Genomic DNA, 13086 nt, shown 5'->3' with positions numbered 1-13086 from the left:
AACGGTATACGGTTTTACATTTTGAATGTCTCTCAAGTAAACAAACGGGTCAAAGTATCTCAACGATCAAAGATGGCGAGTAACGTCGATTATAGTACTCTTGAGCGTGGAGGCGAACTCAAAATAATTAAATTCCCACGAAAAATCATAAAGAAAAGAAAGAAGGCCCTCTTTGTTCAGTGAAAGTCGTTCTCTCTCTCGCACACGAAACAATCTCACTTGCACACACAAAGAGAGAAGCCTTTTTAGGCTTTCTCTTCTCGAAAGAATAACCAAAAGCCACTGAGAAAATTCGCTTTTCAGTTACTTCAATTTCAATACAAATATTTTCTTATTCTATTCTGAATCCTGATCACCGAGTTTTTCATTTTTCAGGTAATAATCAAAACCTCTCTTTCTTTTTATTCAGTTTAAAATATTCCAGAGCTTTATTGATCACTGCCTTTCATCTGTTATGTGATTTTATTTTTCACATAGTGTTTTTGTTTTGTGATTGTGGAACGTTTTTTATGATTTGCAGTAATAGCTTCATTGTTTTTATAAGTAGATGTTATTTGTTTTGCTCAGCTTATGATTTGGTAGGGTTTACTTTTTAATTATATTATATCATTTGATGTGATTTTTTTGTTTTTGTTTGGAGTTATTGATTTATTGATTGTTTTCCTGATTACATCTCTCTGTACTTTAGTAAGTTTGTGATTCTTATACTTTTTTTCTTTTTTGGTTGGTTGCTGCTTTGAGTTATGCTAGTGTTTTGAGATATGGTGAAACTGTTTGATTAAGGTTGATAGAACATATATTTTGGTTTTTTTATGGAGTTGATGAGAAAAGCGTGCTTTGATAGTTGTTTATGCTATGAGTTTACCATTGAAATAATATTCAAAGACTGAATTAGTTTTTTTTTCCCCTATGTTTATCATGATTCTTTTGGTGTTTGTTCGCTTTACTCGTAGTGACTATGAGAAGATTTGCGAATTTGTTTTCGTAAAATTTGGTGGTCTCTGTGGAGAAAATCTTGTGGTTGAGAAAGTGACCTAAACCCAATAGGTGGTTTATTGGAAATGGTTGTGGCTGAAGTTCGAATTATGTTTCTCCAGAGGATCCAAATGAATGTTTAAGTTTAGTTGATTATATCTGCATAGTTGAATAGGTTGTGTTGTTTTGAAAATAATTTTATCGTACTGTGTTTTTTCAATAAATAACGTGATTTTGTGTTTCAATACCTAGTTTCAGCTTTGATTTTCCTTTGGTACTTTGATCTTAATTCTGCTAGTTATTTATGTGGAGATTGTTAATGGAAATTTTGTTAACTGTATCATTGTATACCATGAAAGTGTTTTTGGTTTCTTACTTTTTATATTTTGTCTCCTTCAGGATGTACTACATCATGGAGTTGTTCTTCTTGTGTTTTCTCACGGAATGTTTGACAATATTGCCACCTTACTGTTGCTTTTTTCCTTTCTCTATTGACATATCAGTTGCAGTGTCACTTGTTCTTCTGGGTTTTTCTTTCTAATTGCACTTACATGCAGGACAGTCTTTCATGCAAAACTAAAAACCAAGTTTAATCAGTCATTTTGCAAAATATTTTGACTATAGCAATTCAGAGATTTGGGTCCTGTATTACTTGAAAAAGTTAGATGTGTATTTATTGCTTAAAGAATATTTCTGTTTCCTCTTTTGCAAATTAGATGTTTAATGAAAAATTGGCTTCTCTCTTAATTTTCCCTAATATTCTCCTTCTTTTCTTACTATATTCCATATCTTTTTTCTCTTTCTCCTTCCATCTTGATCTCTTCTCTCTTCTGCCTGCCTATACTACGTCATTCTTTGGCTTTAAAAAGTATCAATTTTTTAAGTTGCACAAACCTAATTTCGGCTGTATTATTCACTGAAAACAGGAATCCATGCATCAAGGCCTACACATTTAGATGGGCAGAGATAAGTAAAAGGAAATGGGAGGCTGCTGCTGTTGTTCTTCAAAAGGAGCTGAGAGAATTAGTTCTCCAGCATACTATTATGTCAGTATTATCTTTTCCTCAGCATTAGAAGTCTTTCTTCTCCATTTGATTGTTAATTGTTATTGAGCAGAACATCTTTATTATACATATGTTAGCTTTACTGCATAATTTTGTTTTGAGAGCAACGGAACATCAGTATGCTGCTTGGGCAATCTTTGTACCTTTCTTTTTTGGTATTAGTTGAATGGAATAATGTGGTGATAACAAGTCTTGTTATACTATATTTTATTTTATTCTAATAGTTGTGATGTAGTTAGATATACTACATATTTGACTTATGACTCAATGCAAGAGCCATTCCAGTGGAAGATTGCTGTAGTCTCTTTCATAAAATTCAACCACATGGTTCTTTCTAGTATCATGAACAAAGATCATGCTTCTTTAGTCACTGAATTGACCGAAGTTTTGGCTGCATTCTGTAAAGTGCATGGCACTTTTGATTGTGTTGTGTCTGGTGCTTGAATATCTATTTACTGTACCTCATTAATCAATTCTGTGCTTCTCAGTCATTATGGCTTCTGAGTTTGAAGATTCATATCAATTCTGGAAAACAAATATCTGATTGTAAATTGGTGAATGTTAGAATGCTGAGTTGACTTTTGATTTTGTTGCTTCAATAATGGCTGTTTCTAGTCCTTTTATTCTCAATTTCGATTAGGTAGTGAGATTCTGTTGCAGCTACTACTCTGTGACGGAAGGGCATGAAATTTACTATGTATTCTATTCATTGTGTTCTGTTTATTTATTTTTCCTATCTTTGGAACTTCACAGTATCCAAGAGCATCAGAAGAGCATGTGCCCTTATCATCTCACCATGGTGCCACCTCTGCACTCTCCACTGGACTCCTGGTTGATACAAATCTGGATACATCAGTCCCCAATGCTTATAGGCCACCACCTGCCCCGATACCTTTCGATGTGAGTTTAGGGCGTCCTCAAACTCCACCAGTGACTCAAGAAATTTGCAGCAGTAAGAGTGATGCACCAGTGCAAACAACTACTGATCCTGTTCAAGAAACAGGTGGTGGCAATACTCAAGAACCTGTGAAGTGTGAAGATCTAAAGGAATCAGAAAGCAAAACTGAAGCCAATTTTGAACCTGAATCAGTGAAGGAGCTGGAAGTTGAGCTTTCAAAGTCAATTGAACCTGTTGTTTCAGTGATAGAGGAGGATGTTTGTCCCACCTGTCTGGAAGGTGGTTTCCTTTCTGTAACTCTTTCATTCCTTGCAACTCATAGCCTCCCGATGTTAATTGAGTTGTTTTCTCTCTCCTTGCAGAGTATGATACTGAGAATCCAAGAATTATTACAAAATGCGAGCATCATTTTCACCTTGCTTGCATCTTAGAATGGATGGAAAGAAGTGACACCTGTCCTGTATGCGATAAGGTTTGTCTGAAATTTTAATATCTTTGTTTGGATAACAATAGATTATACATTAACATGAACATTGATGAGATTTATTTGTATGTTATTTACTATACAGGAAATGATATTTGACCTTCCTAATGAGTAGTAACTGCCCAATAACTCATGCGGAGTTGAAGTTCTAAGTTATTTGAAGTTGGGATTAAGAATTCAAAGGTTGCAAATGCTTGAAAGTTATCTTTTCTCTTGCTCGCGCTCTTTTTCTTTCAGTTTTTTCTATCTGCTGCAGTTTGTTCTCTCTATTGCCCTCTCTTTAAGAAGCACAACCCTTTTAAAATGCTTAGTGTCCTTTGTGGTTTCTTTTCCAATGAACTTGGAAGTTTTATAAAGAGTCATAGCTCATTTAAAATGGACAGTGTGACACCATTTCTGAGGTTCGTTTTTCATTGCCTATACATTCATCCTTGGGGCCTAGATCAGCATATTATCGGAAATGTAAGGCCACAGTTCACATGGAGACAATGAAACGAGTTACCCGTCTGTCCGATCCCAGTTAGTCAGTCATACAAAGTAGTTGGTATACCCTTTTTTCTTGTTTCCCAAATTTATGCTTTTCTCAGTCCAATATTTTCATATCATGTCAGCAATTGATTTTGTGAATGAAATGCAATTACAGTTGTTCAATGTTTATATTTGGCGAATTGTTGATGAAGGATCTGGTAGTGTAAAGGAAGTATGGTAGGAGTTTGTGTAAATTATAGAAGGATCAAATGAAAGGGAATTTTGTGTTTTATACATGGTTCATGTACATAATAGTTCGATTTTCACATTAAAGTTTGTTACAGTTTGTCCTTATACAGACTTACATAATCCATTCTCTTTTCAAGGTATAATTTTTTTCTATTTGATTGTTGCGTTGCTGCTGCTTCAACAAAATTCTAGAGTTATGACATTTTTACATTATATTGCGTGTGGGAGCATATTCCTTGCTGGAATGATTTGCATATGTCGATTTATTTATACAACTGGCAAAAATTAGCTCTTAAGTGAGTAATGCCAAGTTTTACAATTTAAATAGAGTTATCGCAATTTCCCCTCAGGTATTTCAAATATCTGCCATCAATATTCTATTAGGGTGTCTGTTTAATTTTATGGATGAAGGTAAGAATTTTAGTGTTCTTATTAGGGTTTCTGTTTAAGTCAATGGACCAAGGGTGAGAGAACCGAAATGGAAACTGACAACACAACAGGGGGTAAATTGTTATCTGAAATACTTCCAAGGGAGAAAGCTGGAATTTAATGATATTTCAGGGGAAATTATAATCAACCCTTTTAACTGGTACTTTAATTTTAAGGTTATTATAGCCTATCAGCCTTCGCCAAATTAAAATGAAAAATTAGAATATGAATTTAGTATATAGGTTAAATTGTTATTGACTTATCTACGTTTATTTAATGTATATAGAATTGTATTTCATGTAGGGGAAAGAGAGAAGACAGTGGAGCTAATTTGTTGATTAGGTTTCTATATTTTGTTGTGTTTTTAAATCCGGCCTAGTCGGTTTAACCAGTCGAATCGTAAAGCCGGGCCAATTGGGATTGAAAACTAGAATTGTAATTAACTCGTTATGATCTGCGGTTGGACCGGTGTCACTGTAGTGAACCATCAGTCTAATCAGTTTTTTGCCAAAATCGAGTTAACTCAAATCCTTAAATTTTTCTAAGGTTGGAGTTTCAATCGGTGCCTCAGTGGGGAGGTGTTGTCGACTAGGAAAATGCAACAACATACTACCAAAACAAGCACAAGGCAACTATGAAGCCAAAACCAGTAAAAAATAAATAGAAAATCCGATCAATCCCACACCAAAACAATTCAAACCAAAACAAGCGCAAGGCAACTATGAAGCCAAAACCAATAAAAAATCCGATCAATCCCACACCAAAACAATTCAAATCGCGGTAGCTAGAAGTGGCTCTCATCTGGTATTCGATGGGCAAATAGGAGTTGGGGTTAGCGGGTTTTAAAGGGTGGATCGTGGTGAGTTGGGAGGTGGTGTCAGGTTGAGTTTTGGTTGTTAGAATTTGTCCAAGAAACGGTGAAATCCTAGCTTGTGATTGTCGGTAATTAATGGGTGGAATGGCTTGGGAATTTTGAGGGTTTTATAAGGGAGTAGCTGGTGAGTCTAAGGCTGGTGGTGGTTGGGGTTGTCGTCGCTCAAAACGGCTAGAAACCTGCAAAGGACAGTCGGGACGAAGAGAGAGGGGGAGAAAAAGAAAGAGAAGAGGAGACGAAAAGAAAGAGGAAGGAAGAAGAAAGTTATAGAAGAGAGAGGGGAAAGTGATAGAAGAAGGAAGAAAGTGATGAAGATAAAGAGAAAAAAAAAATATAAATGTTACGAATGTTTGTTCGTTTACTTCAAACTTATAGGGATTGATATGTAATTTTTAGGGGTGTGTTTGCTGAATTTAAACTTGCAGGGATTGATAGAATTTTTCAGAAATGTGTTTGCTGCACACCGATCACACCAACCGGTCCAACCAGTCGGACTGATCAACCTAGGAATTGGCCCCTTGATCGGGTCAAGGAGCGGTTCAGTTTTTAAAACATTGATATTTTTTATAACAATTTTGTGAATTATATGGGGCAAAAAGTCAAGCACGACCAACTAGATTACGAGTCAAATTTAAATAAGAAAATTGAGAGGTTAAAAAATAAGATAAAGCCCTAATTACAAACGTTGAAATTTATCTTCAAAACAATTTTTAATGTAAACGGATCTCCGTTTAAAATCTATTTGATGTATTCATTAATATAATTATTAGAAAAATGAATGCATCAAGATTCAAGAGTGTAACCTAATAAATAAACTTTGATTTATTTTTATATTTCTCTTTCATAATTAATTCATACAACTTAAATTTCTAAAATTCTGATTTTCAGAAAAAAGAAATATATGATCTTCTTTTTAATGTGAAATTTGTCCTTAAATTATGCCTTGAACAAATCTCGGCTTTTTTAAAAGACGAAATCTATTCCTTGTTCTTGTATTTGATTAAAATAATAATATCATTTCTTTTACTTCTGGAATTTATTCTAATCACCCGTCTCTTACATCTCCTTTTATCTCCCAATTTTCAATTTGATCCCACAAACACACTACAACCCCCAACGTTTCTTTCTTTCTTTCTTTCAAGTTTCATCCCGTGTTGTCACCCTGACCATACCAAACGTTAATCATGGTTGTCCCTTTTGTCTCCCTTGTGACTTAAGGAGATCACTTTTGGCTCCAGAAGAAATGAGGTAATATCTTGTAACATAACTGCTCAAAAGTCTACCTCTTATTTCAATTCGTATATCTTGTACCATCTGTTTCTTTTGTTCTTGCTTATATCAATCTGTAAATAAACGCTCAAAACCCAAAAAAGAAAAAAGAAAAAAGTAAAAAAATAAAAACTCTTTTGGAGGAGAGGGTTTAGTTTTATTTTTTTGTTTATTGTAAGAGAAGTTCATGGCCGGATGTTCAGTTTTAAGTGCTTCAGATTGTGGGAAAATTAGTGGTTATGAGAATAATGGTTGTTACCTTGAGGTTAATACTTATGAGAAAGATAGTTTCGATGATTCTGATGTATACAAGGACAAACTGAAATGCCTGTTTGATCAGGTTCTTTCAGCTTTTTTGAAAGAGGTGGCTTGTAAAGGTTGCATTAGGCCTGTTCCAGCAAGGCTAGGTGATGGGCAGTCACTAGATTTGTTCGAACTCTTTTGGGTTGTGAGAGAGAGAGGTGGTTTTCATAAGGTGTCCGAAAACGGTTTGTGGTCTTTTGTGGTGATGGAGTTGGGGTTGGATCTTTGTGTTTTGGCTTCGGTTAAGTTGATATATAGTAGGTATTTAGGTGAGATAGAGCAATGGTTAATGGGAACTGGTAGTAAAAGTTTGGGAAATGGAGGGCATGATTGTGGTGGGAATCACGGTTTTTTGTCGTTGGAGTTAGAGAGGGAGTTTAGGGATTTGCTAATGAAGTGGCCTTACAAGATCAAAGATGATAGGCTTTCTTTGGTGGAATATGAGAGAAATGGTAGGTATGTTGATATGGATATTGAGAAGAGTGCATTAAATTTGTGGAATAACAAAAGTAGGCATGTGAGATCTAGTGCTGTTAGAAAAAGCTGTAGTGACTATGACGAAAAATTTCTTGATGACGATGAAAAATTACTTAATGATGACTCAATTGTGGGTCAAAACAACTTTTCTTATCGTAAGAGGAAGCGGGAATCTTTATCAGGAATGTTGAACTGGTTAATCCAGATTGCACAGCATCCTGATGATCCTTCAGTTGGGGTAATTCCTGAGCCATCTAAGTGGAAGCAGTATGAAGAGAAGACGCTGTGGGTGCAGGCAATCAGGGCACGAGATGCATTGCTACAAAGAAGACATGTTGATTCGAACATTAAACAGTCTCCCTTGCAGGTAGAGTAGAGTGATTATGTATACCTAATTTGATTCATATTATCTTCATCAAGGTTTTTTGGATTTGCTACAAGTTACTGTGTTTTCCATGCATAGAGAAGTTATTATTAATTATTATTAGTATTAGTATTATTATTATTATTATTAAGTGTGCGCTAAATTAGCAAAGAGTATAAGATTTCCTTTTCTAAGGTAACCAGAATGACCAAATTTGAAGCCTTGCATATCTTGCCACCTGATACCCATCACTCAGTTAAAACCTAAGAAGGATATCATATATGTTATCCATTTCAATCCCTCTTACATGATTATTGGGTTGAACTGCAGAAGGTCTATAAATGAATTGGCAATAAAATATGAGAGAATACTTGATAGCTTATTTATCGTCAGATTCTACTAGAGGTTGAAAATAAAGATATCTGAACTTGAGGCAGTTAATGTAGAGAACTTTAATAGATGCTTGAAACCAGAAAGATGCATGAACTTGAGGATTTTATATTTTGCTGGGCATCTTATAAACAATAGTATTCAAGATCATGTGTATATTATATTTGCATGCATTATTTATTATCAGTTACATGTCATAAAATTCTATACAATGTAATCATCATAACAGAAATTAAATGACTTATGAGTGACAGACAGTCGCTTAACATAATGGGAAAGTAATAATGAATTTACCTAATATAGCAACATGGTAATGCTCTTTGTTGCATGCCAATATACTGCCAACTTTTGGCGTTGCTCAACTGTAAAAGTTGTTGATCTTACTAAACCTCTGCTTGTTCATATATGTAGTTGAATCAATTGTCAATCTTGTGAATAGATCATGGTTTAAATTGCAGAACAGTCAAAAGATACATCCATCCATGTATGAGGACATTGCAAATCATAGTCACTATTCTATAGAGAGGTTAAGATGCAGCGAAAGGCTTCCTACCTCAGTAAAATCTCGTTTATGCTCTTGTTGCAATTCATGTCCTGCAACTGAGGGTAAATTGACTAGTCCTCGCAAGAGAGAGTTGGAGACTGGACCAAAGGAGAAAACTCCTCTGAAAATTATTTCATTGGCCACAAATACAACCGTTGACTCTTGTGGAGATGAGCCCTTTGAAAAGCATGTTGCCATTGGACCTCTCTTTCAAGCTAGTGTCCCTGAGTGGACAGGCATGGTTGCCGAGAGTAACCCTAAGTGGCTAGGTACATGCTTATGGCCTTTGGTAGATGGAGAACAAAATACCCTAATTGAAAGGGATCCCATTGGGAGGGGAAGATCAGATACATGTGGCTGTTCGCTTCCGGGTTCTGTTGAATGTGTTAGATTTCACATTGCTGAGAGCAGGATGAAATTGAAGCTTGAGCTGGGTTCTGTTTTCTTTTATTGGAAATTTGATAGGATGGGTGAGGAAGTTTCAGTTCGATGGACTGTTGAAGAAGAAAAGAGATTTAAGGATATAATAAAATTTAATCCTCACTCTTTGAGTAAGCGCTTGTGGGGCAATGCATCCAAATGCTTTCATAGGAAGACAAGGGAAGACTTAGTAAGCTATTACTTTAATGTATTCCTTGTCCGCCGCAGAAGTTATCAGAATCGTGTGACTCCAAGGGATATTGACAGTGATGATGATGAATCAGAACTTGGATCTGTTAGTGGCAGTTTTGGGCATGAAGCAGTGAAGGTTCCTGGCTCCGACATAATGATATGTGATAAAAATAATCAGTTCACATATTTGGAATAATGTGTAATGCAGGTCAGGAGTTACTGTAATTAGGAACTCAAGTCCCATGGGCTGCTTTACATTCCCGTTAAAGTTTAAAGGTTCTTTTCCTCTTTAGCAATGAAGCATCACTTAATGACAATGAAGATTTGATGGTTTTAGTAATCACATTGAAGAGTGACGCAATTTTGAAGGTAAGTTGTGGAGGTGGAAGCAGACCTGGCAGGGTTCTTAATGATGCCAAACAACAAAATATGGTAAAATGTGTTAAAATGTTTCATGGCTGGCCATCAAGTTTTTCAAGTTTTCAAAGTAAACTTTTTGTTATCCAATGCGATGGCCGCATTTTGTATACTGTCAATGAATACAGATAAACAGCTTTTTGGATAAAGGAATATGGGGGAGGTAGAGGTACACATACTTGTTCTTAGAGTTTTTGTTCTTTCATTTTTTTTTCTGTTTAGATGTGCATATGACCCTTCCTTTTTGAAATTTTTAATCATCTTTACTCTCTCTAAGTTTTTGTGTTTTGGATGAAGATTAATTTGTAAAAGATCTTGAATTTTACCACCATAGTGTAGATGCTAAGTCAGCTACTGTCAATAAGATTGATGACAACCAAATTTGGAAGTAGTCTAACTTGTTTTTCCTTATAATAAAAGTTTACTATTATTAGTTGTGGGACAAAGAAATAAGGTAACATTTCAAGTGGCAAAAGATGCTAATATTGGCCCTACAATATTTCCTGGATGCAATTCCATGTATGTCAAAATCTTACCCCCGATCAGAAATATAAAACCCTGAAAAGCTAATGCTGCAAACCCTGTAGTCTAGTTTTGCAATTTGACATTCTAATAATTTTCTTTCAATCCCTTTCAGTAGTTGAGATATGCCATTATTTTTATTCAGAATAGTTTTCTTGTATGAAGATGTCAACTCAGCATAACTTTCGAAGCAATCAAAGAATATATGGCAAAAGATGGAAATACTTTTAGCCTTCTTCACCTATTTGCCTCATTTACATACAATCAGTTTATAAGGTTGATATCAAAAGGATACATTCCACTCATGAGTCTAACATTTGGAGTTGTTGATAGAGCAAACGAAATATTCCACCCTGGGTTTAGCAAAATTTCAAGTCGATACCTCTGGTTACATTTATTCTAGATTCTTACCCTTAAAGTAAAGTCGTTACCTTTATTTTGATAGATTCCTAATTTTTCACTATAGCATGACGCACTTTAGCACACTAGCGTTTTCTTTCGCAAAGACAGGCTTATGTTAGCAAAAACTGACTCACATTAACAGTGTTCAAGCTGATGGTTTTTGGCTTTTTTTGAACAATTCTGATGTCCAAAATCACTTTTAAGACCACCATTAGACATCTTACAAGCTTCTTTACAAACCTTATACCTTTACTTATCAACCTCACTTACCGTTTCCAACCACCTCTATTAATCACTAGCATTGTTAGTTTAAAATCTATAATAAATACAACCAAGGCTGTCCCATTTACTCTTGTCAATACAAGGAATTAGGAGACTACTCATATTGTCAATGAAGCAAAAGGTTAAACTGACAAGACAAGACAAGACAATTAAAGATGTGGGAGATTCTCCTGCCCTTCTTATTTTATTCCATTCTTAACCCAATTCCATTATCGAACTGATAAACTAGTAAAAATATTTTGTAATTGAAGTCATCGAAGAAAAGAAAAAGGTTATTTATGTAGAGGAAAAGATTAAGCAAAAGATTTCAGAAGCCATCTTTATCATAAAATAATGAAGGTGTGAACAGGTTTGGTGGCGGCAATATTGGCAAGAAAGTGATAGAAGAACTTGAGATAATAATCTATTAAGTAATCATTTTTAAGTATTCGGATATGACAATAAGAATTCTTAAATATATTACTCAAAAGATTATAAGTTTAGATCTTCTCAATTGTTAATAGGTCCGACCAACTCATCACAAAGACTAATAATAATGATAATAATAATCATCTGCTTAAGCAATGTGTGATCTTGCTGCTGGTACCAAATTTTTTTTTTTTTTTTTCTATTTTTTTACTCTTTTATTTTAGTTACTACCAGGCATTTTCTCCGTTGCTCCCCCAATTTTTGAGATATTCTGGAACCCCCATTTATTTTACTTTTCTAGTATTAATTATTGACATTTATTTACATTGTTGTTTAATGATGCAAGATTTTTCAAAAGTAATCAAATAATTTAGTTGTAAGGCACCTTCACAAGTGGGGTCTAATTGGAATTGTCAAATATATCTTCATAAACTCAAGAATTTTATAGATTAGCAATCATAACCTTCAATTACCTTAATGAAAGTTGTAATTTTTATTTATAAATGATTATATCTTAAAAAATATTTTTTAACCTAATTTCCTAATTTAAAAGATGTTTTTTCTTATCTTATAATTGTAATTATTCAATTTATTTTCCTCATGGTTATTAGTATCCTACGATACGCTATACGTATCCTATGATACGATTTGATACGGGTCGCCAACGATACGTATCAGAGAGTATATCCTAAACCATTCGATACGTTAATATGTATCCTACAATACGATACATATCCGTTTGTATCTTTAAAAATATTGATATAAATCGATACGACTTTATTAATTTAGGCTGAAGGTCCAAAAAAAAAATTCAGGTCGAATCCGAGTCACCCAACCCAGTTCACTATAACCTGCTCAAATTTACCCATTATGCATAGACAAAATGAAAAAGAAGATCTGTTGCCCATTTTGTATGATAATAATAATATAAGTAGAGTTATAGATATTGTCATTGATCATGGAAAAGATATAAATGGTTACGAGGAAATGATATAAATTCTTAATTTTAATTATGTAATACCATAATTTGAAGTCAATAATACCACAAAATTTGTTAATTAATCATAGGAATGATATTAATTTTTAGAAAAAATTTATTATTTTATTAATTTTTTTGAAAAAGGCGTATCCTGCGATACGATACGATACGATACGATACGATACGCAATACACGATTTGAAAAATTAGGTTTTCGATACACGATACGATACACGATTTGATAACCATGGTTTTCCTCTTCTAGTGATGCACATATCAAGAGAACAAAAGCATAATATTCATAGCTAAAAAATCCTCATCATTTTTCAAACATCAACATCTCATTTTTCCTCAAATGGTAGGACGAGTGTTGAGATGTATGGTTAAGACGCACAGTCTCAGGTTTGAATCTCTTGGCTCCCAAGATTTAATCAGATGATTAGGACGGTAGCATATTATGCTAGTCATCTACAGGGATTAATCGAGAATTCAAGATGGGCGTAACCGAGCTTGGACACCTGGTTTAAAAAAAAAAAAAAAAAAAAAAATCTCATTTTTCTCATACCCCCTTTCATTTTCTAAATTTAGGTTAGACACTTAACTTTTTCCCTTTCCATTTTAAATTACATATTAAATTGCGAAATATGATACAAAATTGAAAATAAAATTCACCCAAT

General features: G+C 34.3%; 2 protein-coding genes across 3 annotated transcripts; both read left to right on the top strand.

Moving 5' to 3' along the window:
• Positions 1–135: 135 nt before the first annotated feature.
• LOC116117634 (probable E3 ubiquitin-protein ligase RHB1A) lies at positions 136–4183 on the top strand. 2 transcript variants are annotated; one of them, XM_031403658.1, is made up of 5 exons: positions 136–375; positions 1375–2021; positions 2793–3216; positions 3300–3409; positions 3507–4183. In XM_031403658.1, the coding sequence occupies exons 2-5, from the start codon at positions 1956–1958 to the stop codon at positions 3534–3536; spliced, it is 630 nt and encodes a 209-aa protein (XP_031259518.1). In that variant the 5' UTR covers positions 136–375; positions 1375–1955; the 3' UTR covers positions 3537–4183. The 2 variants fall into 2 exon arrangements, with proteins under 2 accessions (XP_031259518.1, XP_031259517.1); XM_031403657.1 differs by having other exon boundaries at positions 138–375; positions 1902–2021.
• Positions 4184–6830: 2647 nt separating this feature from the next.
• On the top strand, positions 6831–9986 carry LOC116117661 (AT-rich interactive domain-containing protein 2). Its single transcript, XM_031403683.1, has 2 exons — positions 6831–7857; positions 8703–9986. Exons 1-2 carry the CDS (start codon positions 6898–6900, stop codon positions 9594–9596), a joined length of 1854 nt encoding a protein of 617 aa, XP_031259543.1. The 5' UTR covers positions 6831–6897; the 3' UTR covers positions 9597–9986.
• The last annotated feature ends 3100 nt before the right edge of the window (positions 9987–13086 follow it).

Source organism: Pistacia vera, unplaced genomic scaffold, assembly GCF_008641045.1.
Source record: "Pistacia vera cultivar Batoury unplaced genomic scaffold, PisVer_v2 Contig82, whole genome shotgun sequence".
Taxonomy (NCBI): Eukaryota; Viridiplantae; Streptophyta; class Magnoliopsida; order Sapindales; family Anacardiaceae; genus Pistacia; species Pistacia vera.
The sequence above is the reverse complement of the archived record's forward strand: the minus strand, read 5'-3'. Positions and strand labels throughout refer to the sequence as shown.